This window comes from Ambystoma mexicanum, chromosome 11 (genome assembly GCF_040938575.1).
Source record: "Ambystoma mexicanum isolate Mex_15411 chromosome 11, UKY_AmexF1_1, whole genome shotgun sequence".
NCBI lineage: Eukaryota > Metazoa > Chordata > Amphibia > Caudata > Ambystomatidae > Ambystoma > Ambystoma mexicanum.
The window spans coordinates 1,019,608,324-1,019,621,203 of record NC_090934.1 but is presented as its reverse complement, the minus strand read 5'-3'; the positions used below and the strand labels follow the sequence as shown (position 1 = coordinate 1,019,621,203).

Here is a 12,880-nt window from a genome sequence, read left to right as displayed (position 1 = left end):
TCCAAGGTGGATACACTAGACAGAAAAGGAATGTTTTCAAATCTCTTCTGAAATGTAGGTGGTCTGGCTCTAAGGGGTGGGGACATTGTTCGATAGAGGAGCCTTGATAATGCATGGGTTTACACCCAAAATCCTTGTATCAGTGCTGGCGGGCCGGCAAGAAGGTTTTGGGCAGCCAAACCTTCGCGTCTGGCCAGCTGATGATGTGGGAAGAGTTTTTGGGTGCATACCGCCACAGGACCATCGAAAGCTTTGTGCAAAAGGCAGAGAATCATTAATCTAATCCCATAGTTTATGGGCAGCGAGTGTGAGGTATTCATGGCAGGTGGGATGTAGTGACTATATCGCAGGCGTAGCTAAATCCTGCGGCATAGTTCTGAACCCTTTGTAGGTTCTGCAGTGCTTTTGCTTGGAGGCCTGAATAGATCCCATCGCACCGGTCGAGCCTGGCCAAGAACATTGCATCTCCTGTAGAAATCGTGCGATTGGTTTGAGGAGGGGGGATATCTTCGATGAGACATGGGTGAAAAAAAGTTGATTTTATTTAACTGCATCAATCTTCTTGGAAAAAAAGCCAGTGTTCAGTGCAACACCCACGTTATGATGTTCAAGTGTAGGCTTCGGACAATGGCCTGATAGAGATGGCCACTCAAACAGTAGCACGGCCATAGTGGGCATACCAGTAATTAGAACCTCGGTCTCAGAGGTTTTGAGGCATAGACAATTCGACACCATTCAGGCTTGCCCATGTCGAAGACACACAAGACTGATGGTTGCCCACCCATTCTTCCAAATTGATGTGTAGCGTTGCGTTGGCAGCATAGATGTGCAACCCAATTATGTTGTGGGTTTGTTGAAGATGACTACCGAAGGATCCATTTCTATACAGGATCTGGAATAAGGAATAGCTTCTTGGTTTTGGAGGTGAAATGGGCAAATCTCAGTTGATGGCTCATGTCTGACATGAATCATTTGAATAAGTCGAGGGCAGGTCATGCAGCACCAATGGATTTATAAGAATATCAGGAATACTAGTGTTGAAGGCTGCTGATAGGCCTAGAAGGAACTGAGGGTGGACTTTCTCTTTATCACTGATGTAGATCAGCTCCTCCCATCCAAGATCGTTTCCTTGGTCCCCATCTGAGGCAGAAATCAGAGTAATAGTGAATTATTTTTCAGCATTTTTTATGGCATATAGTAATAATTGGGTATTTATAACACACTTAATACCAAAGAGGTTTCTAAGCATGGATGCGGGATTCGAACCTGTGTTGCTTTGCGTCATCTTACTTCCAAGACAAGTGGTTGCCACTGAGCTATACTAGCTGTGCCAGACTTTTAGGGAAAAGTTTCTTACTCTGTATGTTATCAAGCAGCAGCTATTATCTTTATTTGAACATTAGTATTTTTAAGATCAACTAATGATTTGGAGGTGATCCATGCAGTGTCTGATTTCTTAGATTGCTCTTGGCACTGTCACAATGGACATGTGGACAGGAATCTAACTGTGTAATGTGGTTTATCCATATATTAGATACCATGAATTGCTGCACTGAGAATTGCATTTTTTCACAGGAGATTTGCATATGAAATGATTTTTCCTGTCTGATTTTAACTTTTGATTATTATATTATGCTGTTATTGATGTTTTTGGTGTTGTGTTTTATGTATGTATTATCTGAATAAAGCATAATAAATAAATAATATAGTCAATTCTGAAAACATGCTATTTGATGAGCTGCTGGCAACCATTGTTTCTTAGACTTTGGCCATGCATGGCAGATCGGCAGTGGTTAAGTACACATCAGATCAGCGTTTAGCTTCTTGCTCAATGGTGCGACAATTATGTGTTCTAAAAACGTGAGGAACTCCCTTTGCTAAGTGAGGCATTGCTAACATCTGTCACAATCGGGGAAATCTTGCATCGAGCGTTCTGACCCTGGTGTCACAAAGAGGCATGTCAGGAGAGGAGGGTTTGAAGTGTCTGAGAGCTTTGAAGATTTCTTCACTTGACATTGAGGCAAAGGGAATGAATGACGGTCGAGAGGATTCTACTTTTGGTGTTGAGGGAATGGCAGCGATGAAATGGCACAGAGGTTAAATGTAGTGTCACAATCTTCTCATGGAAGAACTCTAGCAGGTCGATACTGAGTTTTGGTGACAGAGGAGGCATAGACACGCTACACATCACTGATAGCAACATTTGCAAAACCATGAATAATTCTTTGGTTGCTTTGTCAGCTGCAGTGGTCATTTCTGGGAAATAGTCTTTCTTTGCAGCACTTGTTATAGCAGTTTTGTAACGTCTTTTCTAGATCTGTCAGGAGACTCTGTGGAGGATGTATTCATTTTCTAGGGTATCTTGAGTATTCTGCCACAGTGTTGAAGTTGTCTATGGTCCTCTGTGAACCACTGGTTGACTTCCGATTTAGTTTGTTTCGCCGTGTAGCGTATTAAAGGGGTCAATCTGTGTACAGCCTGTGACACAAACTTTGTCAAGAAATCCCAGGTTGCCAAAGATGAAGAGTAGGTTGGAGTTTGGATGGAAGTGGAAGACTGAAAAGAAGAGCTCGTGGTGGATGTATTGGCACTCGGGACCATGTACATGGTTTGCAGGATAGCGTAGACATGGGTTTAATAGCAAGTCAAAGAAGGTGATTGTAGGAAGCGAGCGGGCACCATTCCAAGATCGCAGGTTCAGTAGTTAAGGAAAAACAGAGGTCAATGTTTCAAGCAAGATCATGAGAGGATCATGAACTAGCTGTAAGACTCTCAAGCAGTCCATGTTCTCCAGAATGCCTTCAACATAGGCATCGGTGGGACCTTCAGGCTAGAGGTTGAGAGCTTCAGTATTATAGCTATGGCTGGACAGAGCCAGGAAGTTTTGGCAAAGTCTTTATGGTCTTCAGGGAAGGAACCCCGCTGCCAGAACAACCAACATGTTGGGACAGGTGGTACACTTTACCACTGCACATTCAAATGAATCATAGGACACACCAAACATTGTACTGCAAATCCTGAAGCTGAGCAGATCAGAGGTGGAGATGAAGGGAGAGAGCTGTAAACATTGGCGGTCCTAAAGAAGCATCCTTCTGATGTGGACTAGAACTATCACTGTCCCCCGACATCCCTTGCAATGTTCTCCTCTTGGTCCTAAAGCTAACCAGCTGGCTGAATGTCATATCTTGACGGGGCGTGAGTTGGGGTCGAAGGATGAGAGTTTGTAGGGCCAGTGCTCTGAAATGTGAGTAACATATTGATCCTCTCATGTATGAAAAGCTGCATTCCCAACTATATGACGTGCGATTACCAACCAGAAACCAGGCAGAAGATGATACTTCCCTAGTTAAGCCTCTCCTTGGGTTTCTCACAGCTGCCTGGATACATTGAGTGATTTCCTTGAGCTTGATAGAGGTTATTATAGATTATGTTTTCTGTTACCCACCTCGCTGCAGAAGAAGCGAAACCCCGAACAGCCACTTGCCCCTATCCTCCAGGACAATAAATAAGGGAGCTATAGTCTGTTCTGGGCCTTGTCCTTCTTGAACATGGCCATAGGGAAAAGAAGACAATTGCTCTTAAACATATGCATATTGTCTAAGTGGCATGGAAGGTAACTATCCGTGCAGTACTGAGCTCAACTGTTCTTGGAGGAAGAGTAGGCATGGATACATGGAAACTGAGTGTCACATTCCTGAATGCTGACGGTGGTGCCGCAGTCACGTATAGCACATACTACTGCCCACATTAAAGTAAGATGAGGTCTGTTTTTCTTTATGTGTAGTGTGAGGAACTGCAGTCAAGTAGTTAGTTATTGGCCACGGGCAAAGTAATGAAGGCACTTTAAACAGGCTCCTGAGGGGCACACGTACTATTGACTCATGCCCTGTGGTAGTGGTGTATAAGAGGCCTGGGCTCTGAAGCACATTGCCTTGCAACTCGGATCATTCTCTGCTTCGCCTCCGGGTAAATTTACTCTTGGAGTTCCATTTGTTGCAGTGCCTTCAATGCTTGCTGATTATGGTGAGTTCTGAAGTAAAGACGTATGATAGGTTATTTATAACCCGCTTAATACCCAGAGGTTTCTTAGTGCGGACCCAGGAATCAAAACTGTGTTGCTCTGTGTCGTCTTGCTTCCAAGGCAAGCACTTTGCCCCTGATCTATCCTCCCGATCTTCTGTAGTTCGGCCAGCGATGGGGCTTTATTGGCTGGCAGTGGCCAGTCATCTGTATCTCAGTCCACATTGGCATTACAAGGGTCAAGATACACTTTTCTGATAATACAGGCTCTCCGTAAGAGTGATCTATACCCAGGTATTCTAGAGTAACTCTGTCCAGGTAGTATCTTAAACAGCTGGACAGGACTGCTTGGTTTGACAGGGCTTCCCCGATCTACCATGCGTCTGCCTACCAGGATAGTTTGCAAGGCACACCTGCAATGGCAGAGCCCTACAAAGTGACCTAAATAGAGCAGGACTTCACTATGAGGTCTTTTATTGCACTTTTGAAGATGATTGTACTGGATGTGAATGTTATATGTGGTATATTTTGTATAATTAGTCAAATAGTGTTAACTAAAAATAACTGGCTGGTTAGGTGGCACTTTGAAAGTATGAAGCCAGCCTTTTCACACCTGGTATAATTGAATTTATGTTGCATGAACACATACGTGCACCAGAGTACAGGTATGAGACCACCCTTCTCAAATCAAATATTTAGCTTTTTGGTCGCAATGTTATGGTATCATCCAATAGGAAGCCATCAGGTGCACAGGACTGAAATAGATGTGGCACAAGGAACCCCGAGTCACTTACCCCAGGGTTTCGATTTGGTCTGAGTATTTTCTGTAAGCCCTCATTGCTGCGAGTTTCGATTGAGAAAGGGTAAGGAAGTAGTGAACTAGTTCTTCAGAGGGGGATTTAGGACTCTCATGGAATTCTGGGACAAGAGTTTGGGCTCCACGGGAAGGGTCGGAACCCTGTTCCTAGATCGGGATAAGCGACCATAGCACTGATCAAGAGTTCTCATAGTGGAAGTGCAAGTCTTATCGGCAACAGAATACGCCCCACCCCTTAGAGGACAATGTCAGTGATTCCCTCTGAGATATTCTTAGTGTGCTGTAAATATCCCTGTGTCTCTCTGCAAACATTGGGCTTGTGAAGGTTCCATCTGACATATCAGGTAATATTATCCTCACCAATAGTATCACCATTTATATGGTTGTCGGGAACGGCCATAGGTGATATTATTAGCAAGGATGATTTTTGGGGTAAAATAATATGGGGGTTGTGGGGGTGTCCCCTGCAGGTTTAATGGGTTAATATTGCCGGAAAAATATGGCGCCGTTCTTGTATGGCGATATTTATGTGGGGATATTACTACATGGAACCAATTAATTCCACAGCCCTTGAAGAGGGCTGTCTTTGTGGGTGAAACCAGACTGATATACAAATTGATAATCTCTTGTAGCATGGCACAGAAAACTAAAATGTGATTGTAGACCATCTGGCGTGGACTCCATTCCATAGAAAAGGTGATGTTGCCCAGTTCGTTCTCAGTAGAGGGACTCTTACAGTTGGGTTAAATGTTGAAAAGCACAGGGGTTCTTCCTGCGTTAATAAGGATGAAAGTGGACCCCTCACTCTTTGTGCCTACAAAGACAGCACGTTAGCCACACTTCACTGATGGTGCCCAACAAGGTAGAAACGCATGTCTGGGGTTGCCTTGGTACCCTTGTTCAGAAGAGAATTGCCTAGCACTTTGGTGCTGGACTGTCCCTGAGGAAGAGACCAGACTGATAGGGATGCATTTTCACTCTGGTTTGCACCGAGAACTAAATGGTGATTGTAGACCTGCCCGACCGGTCTGGAGTCTCACACTTGAGGCAAACCTTGAGCGGAAGCGTTTGCTATGAAGCCTCTGCAGCAAAGGGATCAAAAGAAAGGCGCTCTAAGAGAGAAGGCAACGGGCCACCAGGAAAAAGGCAACTCACTGATGGCGGCGCTGCTGAAAAGTAGAAACGGCAAACGATATTTAGACCGTTCTGGAAGTTTACACGCATATCTCTGAGTGGGTGTATCGGGCAAAGTACACACATGGAACATGTCCCTGTTTCTGTACAATCAACATGTATGTAGCATTTGAATACAAAGCAAATGTGCAGTGGTCTGCATGGTGAGGGGTAAACGGAAGAACAAGGTGATACATTTTGGAAATAGCAACTGAGAGAACTAGACCGCCACGCGAAGTCCAACTTTTGCCCATGGAGAAAGGAACCTTCAAGTTCAGGCATCCCATGGCAAACCTTGAGTGCAATATTAGCAATAACATTTTCTTGCAGATGAAATGGTGAGCAGACCTTACCTGACACGCAGAAGCAGTGTTTCATCATTAACTAGCAGGATTGGTATTGCAGTGATTGGGCTCATGTTCAACATAAAGGAATATTTTTTGTATCATGCAACTTTAAGGTCTTAGTGACCAGGATAATGGGTAGGTGGGTGTTTTCAGGGGATAGTATCTAAACAAAGCCCTTTCTTAAGGCCCCCCTCGCATGATGTCACTGTGCCGATCATGCGGTTGGCATTGCTCTTCAGGCTTACCTGATCCACAAGGAAGTCAGAGAGCATCAGAAGCCGGTTTCCTCCTCGCGTGGCCACGGGTATCGTTATTTTTATCGCCATCTCGTCCACAGGAAAGAAGCCCAAATTCTGGATCTGCAATGTTGGATGTAAAGATGCAAGGTGGGCCGAGTAGCCACAGCCATCACAACAGCCCAAAGTGCTCACTCGAGCTATCCCACATGCAGCGATCACAGAGCACGCCCAGGGGATGCGCATTCCTACAACACACACCACATCGTTCTAAGACACAGCCCATTGGCTCGAGCCAATGGACAGCCTCATAGCCCTCAGAGACCTGAGTTCCTCTAATTTCAGGAATATGGAGCCTATCCTTGTCCTCGTTGTTTCTTTCCATTCTGGAACTTGTAGTTTTCCTTTTTCCAATATCTACAAGGGACTGTAAATTCGAGAGTGAAACGGGGCAGCTTGCGGTATCTTACTCCTGCAGCTCCCCTGAACAAGAAACAGGAGCATAAAAAGTGATGGCCAATAAGGAGTGATGGGCCACCCAACCTACCTGCTCTGGACGCTCAAATCCTATATGATCCCAGCGTCTACCTGACTTCCTATTGCTGTTCAGTGGTTAGAATTCTCCTATAGAGAGCATTCATTGTGCCTTTACCTACACATTCCATAGCTACACGTCTATCCGAAACTGAACCACAATCGCACACCACCTTTTTAAATGCTTGCGTGACTTTGTGGATGATCCCCCTGCAGGGGCAGCTGGGTTCCATGGCTTTGGGGTTGGCTAGCCGTAAGCCTGTAAAAAGGTTTTCCATTTCAAGCATGCTGTGTTCCCTTCCCTTCCCATCCTTAAAACATGTATATGGGATTTCCCAGTACCTTGAAGGTGCAATTAAAAGGCTTGGCGATGCTGTCTGTGTCTTCCATGCAGCTCTTGGATTTGACCTCACAACGGTCCAGACTCGAGTGCCTGCAAAATGAAACGTGTACAAATCTGGTAATTGCAGAAGCCCCCTACTTAGCAATATTCCACTATACAAGGTAGGATTTTTACGGTATCAACATTTCTAGTCATCAGTAACTTTATTTTGGACATAAGGCCATAAACGTACATCATAACACATACAAAACAAACAATAACAAATTACACATTCAATAAATGAATCATGTGCCATGCACTATAACATGCTGAAGACTCAGGCGGAACACAGTTCCTTTGGTCTCTCCTTCGTCACAGTGGTATAGGCCAGCTATCTCCCTGCTTTCCACACTGGTTTGACCCCATGGGCCAGCACTGGCTGGTTGAGGCATTGTCGTCCATGGGCCCCTCAGGGTAGGCTCTAGGTGCGATCATAGTTTTCTATGGTGGGTGACATCTCCTGAAAAAGCCCAGTACACTTCTTCCCATGCTTGGCTCCCTGAAGTCAATTTGGACATAATCATGGGTGCTTCCTCCTTGTAGGGCAGCCTGGTGCACCTTAGGATGTGTTCCCTTGTTACAAATAAACAGCCTCAGATGGCCCGGATCCAACAAGTACACTTATTCACAAGGTCCTTGCTTGTTTCGTGAAGGTCAGGGGAAGTTCGGGGACCCTGTGTAAGAACATTGACCCTCCCCTGCCTGGGGCTGTTGCCTTGCTACAGGAGGCAGTGTAATTCATTGGCCCATGATCTGCTCCACTAGCTGACATTCTCGTTGGCTTTCTGCTTGGGGCATTAGACCTAGGGTCTCCTTCAACCTACTAACAGGAGGTTGCGAAGGTGGGTGAGGAGTAATCTTTTGTGCGCAAATGGTACGGTTATGCCCCCTTATGGCATTATGAGCCAAGGGCATTGTATTCATCTTATGGCTTTCAAGTTTCAAGCTGTATATTTATTTTATTGATTTATTTTATTACAGCGCACCGAACCCTCAGGCATCTGGGCGCTAGTTAAAGAAAGTGCAAGGTACATTATTAAAGTGCAGGAATGCGTATATCGTTACAGACAAAATAGGTCTAGGTCAGCATGCTAGCAGAGCCTTGCCTCATGGTACGGGGGGCAATGTTAAATATGGTGTACTAGGTAGGGAAAATGCAGCATAGTATATTGTCAAATATCACAGTAGGTAATGTAAACACAACCTGGCAAAGGCACGCCTCATGTAATGGGGGCAATATCAAGTATGCAGTACTAGGTAGGGAAAATGCAGCATAGTACATTTGTCAAATATCACAGTAGGTAAGGTAAACACAACCTGGCAAAGGCACGCCTCATGTAATGGGGGCAATATCAAGTATGCAGTACTAGGTAGGGAAAATGCAGCATAGTACATCTGTCAAATATCACAGTAGGTAAGATAAACACAGCTTACCAATCCTCGCCTCTTGGTACTTGGGCAGTATCGGGTGGAAAAAGGAAGGCAAGATTAGAGTCAAGAAGGTAAGGTGATTGAGCGTGTGCAGCAAGAGGCAGAGGTATAGTCAGTAAGGTAGGATGGGGCAGCATACAGCGCACTTGACTGGAGACAGAGTAGGTTAATGATACATGGCTTACCAATGCAAAGTAAGTCTCAGAGTTGTACTCAGGTTGGAGCAGGTTCTGCAGGCAGCGCAGGGCTTCCCAAAGCATGGACGGCAAAAGCAAAGTATCAGAACCCATTGTGCAAAAGGAGCAGAGCGACGCGCCGAGCTGCCGGAAGCCCCAGACAGTCCCAGACAGGCAGCAGGCCTTAAATGGGGGCCTTAGGTGGGGAGGCCGGCCCAGCCTGCTGGCTAGAAGGCTGGTAAGAGTTTTAGAGTGTAGTCCTCCAATCAGAAGGGCAGAAAGGAAGCCAACGATGCAACCTTGGGTGGAAGAGCATTGCAGGCTGTAAGGTGTAGCAGACTCTATGGTCTCTGCCACGCATGGCAGCCATCTTCAAAGAGCAACTGCTCCGACGAATAAAAAATTATTATTCCGGCATCCGCCTCCTCCTGCATGCAGACAGCTGCAGGAGGGGCTCGGATGCCACTCTCCTGAGGTAGCTGGGGATCGGGTGTTACGCCTATTGGAGCGCTTCGGAATAACTACATTGCGATTTGCCGTTATAGCGCACAGTGCGATGTTGGGTACAGGTGGTGACAGCAGGGCGTTTGGCAAGGCATTTAGAAACCACCTTGTGTTCTCATGGTTGGTCAAAATCTCCCCATCAGTTCCTCTTTTTCCTTATTTTTCCAACAGCAGCAGAAGTTTAAAATTGTATTGATGCCAATTCGAGCAAGACAAAATTGCATTTACAAGAGGGAGCCGCTGGGACATCCTCCCCAACTTGATCAGCGAGGGAGATTGGTGTTGGACCAGAATAACGAGGAGCAGTGTTGACAAGATTGTTGCTGCAGGGTCCGAAAAATGGGTGCCATTGATTCCAAAATTGATCAGTGGGGGCTGGCTGGGGGTCCGGTCAGGGAGTGGGGATGGAGTCAATTTAGGCATAGGGATTACTTTCATGTTTACTGAAGTACCATTAACATTGGGTTTTGGGCTTTCCGCGCCCGCGGGGGACATGATTTATTACAGGCCATGGGGATATGTTCTTCTGCCCCCTGGTCAATGAATGGCAGACATCCTCCATACCTTGATGCACATGGTTGCAGACAATGTCAATATCCCTTCCGTTAGGGCCTGGATTGAGTTTGTTAATCTTAGATGCTTGCTCCATGTCCCCCCACCCCTCCCCAGATATCAAGACTTACAGAGACGTTAGTAGATCCTAAAAACTGGTGGATTTCACTTATAAGGGTGTGTGCCTCTCCCAGTGAATTTAGGTTGATGGTAGGTCTGTTCATTTTTGCTCATGTCAGTGACCATGAGGAGGGGGCAGTAATGATTTTCCTTTTAAGCGTTATGATTTTCCTTTTAGGTGACAGTGGGGGCAGGACTGGGGGCATTGGAGCACATGTTGCTTTCCAAGTTATGTTGCTCCCGCCGCTCATCACTACCACCGTTTTTTCCAAAATGTTTCCAGTGATATAGTCATATAGTGCCACCCCTCCCTTCCCCCGCCAGCTCACCTCACCTCCTTGGGCATTGCACAGCATTAGAAAGACGATCTGAGGGCTTTATCATACAGGCTTCCCTCTTCCGCTCTCCCAGTTAATCAGCAGCTGCACCAGCCCACGCAGGGGGTGCTAGAGGTGCAGCTCACATAGTGGGCCGCCCCTCTGGCCACCTCCTCCGTGGGCTCACCTCCTTGAGGTGTGTGTAGTACAGGTGCCCTCAGGGGTCCGGACGGAAACAGCCGGCCCTTCGAGGGGCATAAATGGCCTGGGCTGAGAGAGCAAGGTCTCTTTTCCAGCACAAGCAGCAGCAACCACACTCCCACCCAAGTTGTATGAAGACAAGGGCAAGAATGGAAAAGAGAGGGTTCTTGCCAGGTGGACAACTCAGAGTAGAGAGAGTGTAAATATGGTACTTGTTTTGATGAAGTGTAAATATTGTACTTGTTTTGATGCATTACTTTCTCGTAGTAACCCATTTCCTTCTCATAGGTGATGGTAACAAAAATGTTCTAACTATACTTTCTGTCGCTGGCGGAGTTACAGGACGGTCCCAGAGAAGGAGGCACGCTGCGGTCTGGTCCGTGAGGTACAACCACTGACTGCTTCAATCATGATGGGGTGAAACGGGCACTGATACCACTTGGGACTGTTGGAACTCCTCAACAACCGATGCAGTGGCCTTGGGTTCGCTCCATTGTCCAAATGGGAGTGACTGAACTGGCAGTCGGATACCAGGGCGGGCCGTTCTCACAAGAACGGAATTGGTGTGAGAAGGCTCACAGGTTTTGGACATGGGACTTTTTAAGACGGGATAGGTCTATGTGTTGGGCTAGGCATGCATAAGACCTGAGCGGGACTGGTGCCGCCCGATATGATGACTCTACTAATGCGACCAACATGTTTCCAATAAAGTGTATTATGTTTCCAACTTTCAGAACGTTTCTGGCTCTTTTATTGAGGGTAAGCAGAGTATGGGGATTTATGCATGTTACTGTTATTATTATACTATGGCCGCTTATTAAGGGGCCATAGTAGGGGTTAGCCCCGCTATGCAATTCACTGCGTCAGAAAAATCCTCAGGTCCTACTGCGACTTCAGTTGTGTCTTCATGGCAGAACACCCACACCATTCCCCCCGCAGGTTTCACCCTCCAGGGGGAGGCCGGAGGTTTGAGTGGGAGGGGGTGTGGCCACATTTGGCTTCTCTGGAGGCACTCCTGACGCATGCAGCACGGCGGCAACAGGATGCAGAACACTTACGCCCTTTGCCCCCGGGCTTCACCCTGAGGGGGTGGCCAGGAGGTTTGAATGGGAGGAGGCATGGCCACGGTCAGCGTATTTGACGGCACTCCTGACACATCCAGCATGGCGGCAACGAGACGCAGAACACCCGCACTCTTTCCCCCACGGAAATGCCTATTCAGCATAGCTAATCACACTGCAGGAAAATATCATGTGGTTGCTAGCGATCACATCATTAGAACATGATGTGACAGCAGCATCCATTCCAAAGTTCAGCCTCAGTTCTTGATAATGCACAGGCTCAAGTAGACGTCTTGGAAATGGCCAGATAAAGACAGTTGCTGTTTGTGCCTGCAGTCACTTGTGGATCTTATTAGCACCCAGGGATGTCAGCCGGCCAATCAGGGTGTGCAGAATATGGGCTTGATGTACTAGTAAAAGTCTGCGCTGCATACCCTGAGCGTCCACGTCTCGGCCTCTCACCCAGGCCTTTTTCCAGCCACCTGCCACCTCTCACTGCCCCCCGCCCTCTTCTCACTCACTGCTCATCTGCAACGCCTACAACACTTCACTCCCAACTCCCTGCATCAAAGCCCATCTTCTTTCTGCATGCCGGCCGCTGATGCACACAGCATGGAAATGGAAGAGGGATTCTGCTCATCAGAGGCCTGGCTACCATTTATCTGACAGCCATTTTAAACATTTTTTTTACTATTGACTGCATTGTCGGCACGCCCCAGGCCATCATTTCCTCAATTTTGCAGGCCCTTAGGCTTTTACCACCTAAGAACTGGCTATTAATGCTTTAATAATGTCAAGGCTTATTTGCGGTTCTTTTCCAAGAATCCTCTACGAGAGTGTGGCTACCTATTGTCAGTTCTTAATAAGGCCCCTGCACACTGAGGACCTTAATATTACCTAGATTTAATCGAGGTTTATTGATAACGCCCAGAGTCAGTAAGGGCTCCTCTGCTGTTGATAATGCCCAGGTCACCACAGGGTTTGACAATGCCCAGCCAACTCTTCTTGT

General features: G+C 46.6%; 1 protein-coding gene across 2 annotated transcripts in view; it reads right to left on the bottom strand.

Moving 5' to 3' along the window:
- ITGA11 (integrin subunit alpha 11) overlaps nt 1-12,880 on the bottom strand; it is a 664,683-nt gene that overhangs the window by 38,613 nt on the left and 613,190 nt on the right. For both annotated transcript variants that reach the window (XM_069624240.1, XM_069624241.1), the window contains 2 exons: nt 7,470-7,560; nt 6,603-6,716 (listed from right to left, as the gene is read on the bottom strand). In XM_069624240.1, the coding sequence (XP_069480341.1) occupies nt 6,603-6,716; nt 7,470-7,560 (205 nt within the window). The remainder of the gene's footprint in view (nt 1-6,602; nt 6,717-7,469; nt 7,561-12,880) is intronic.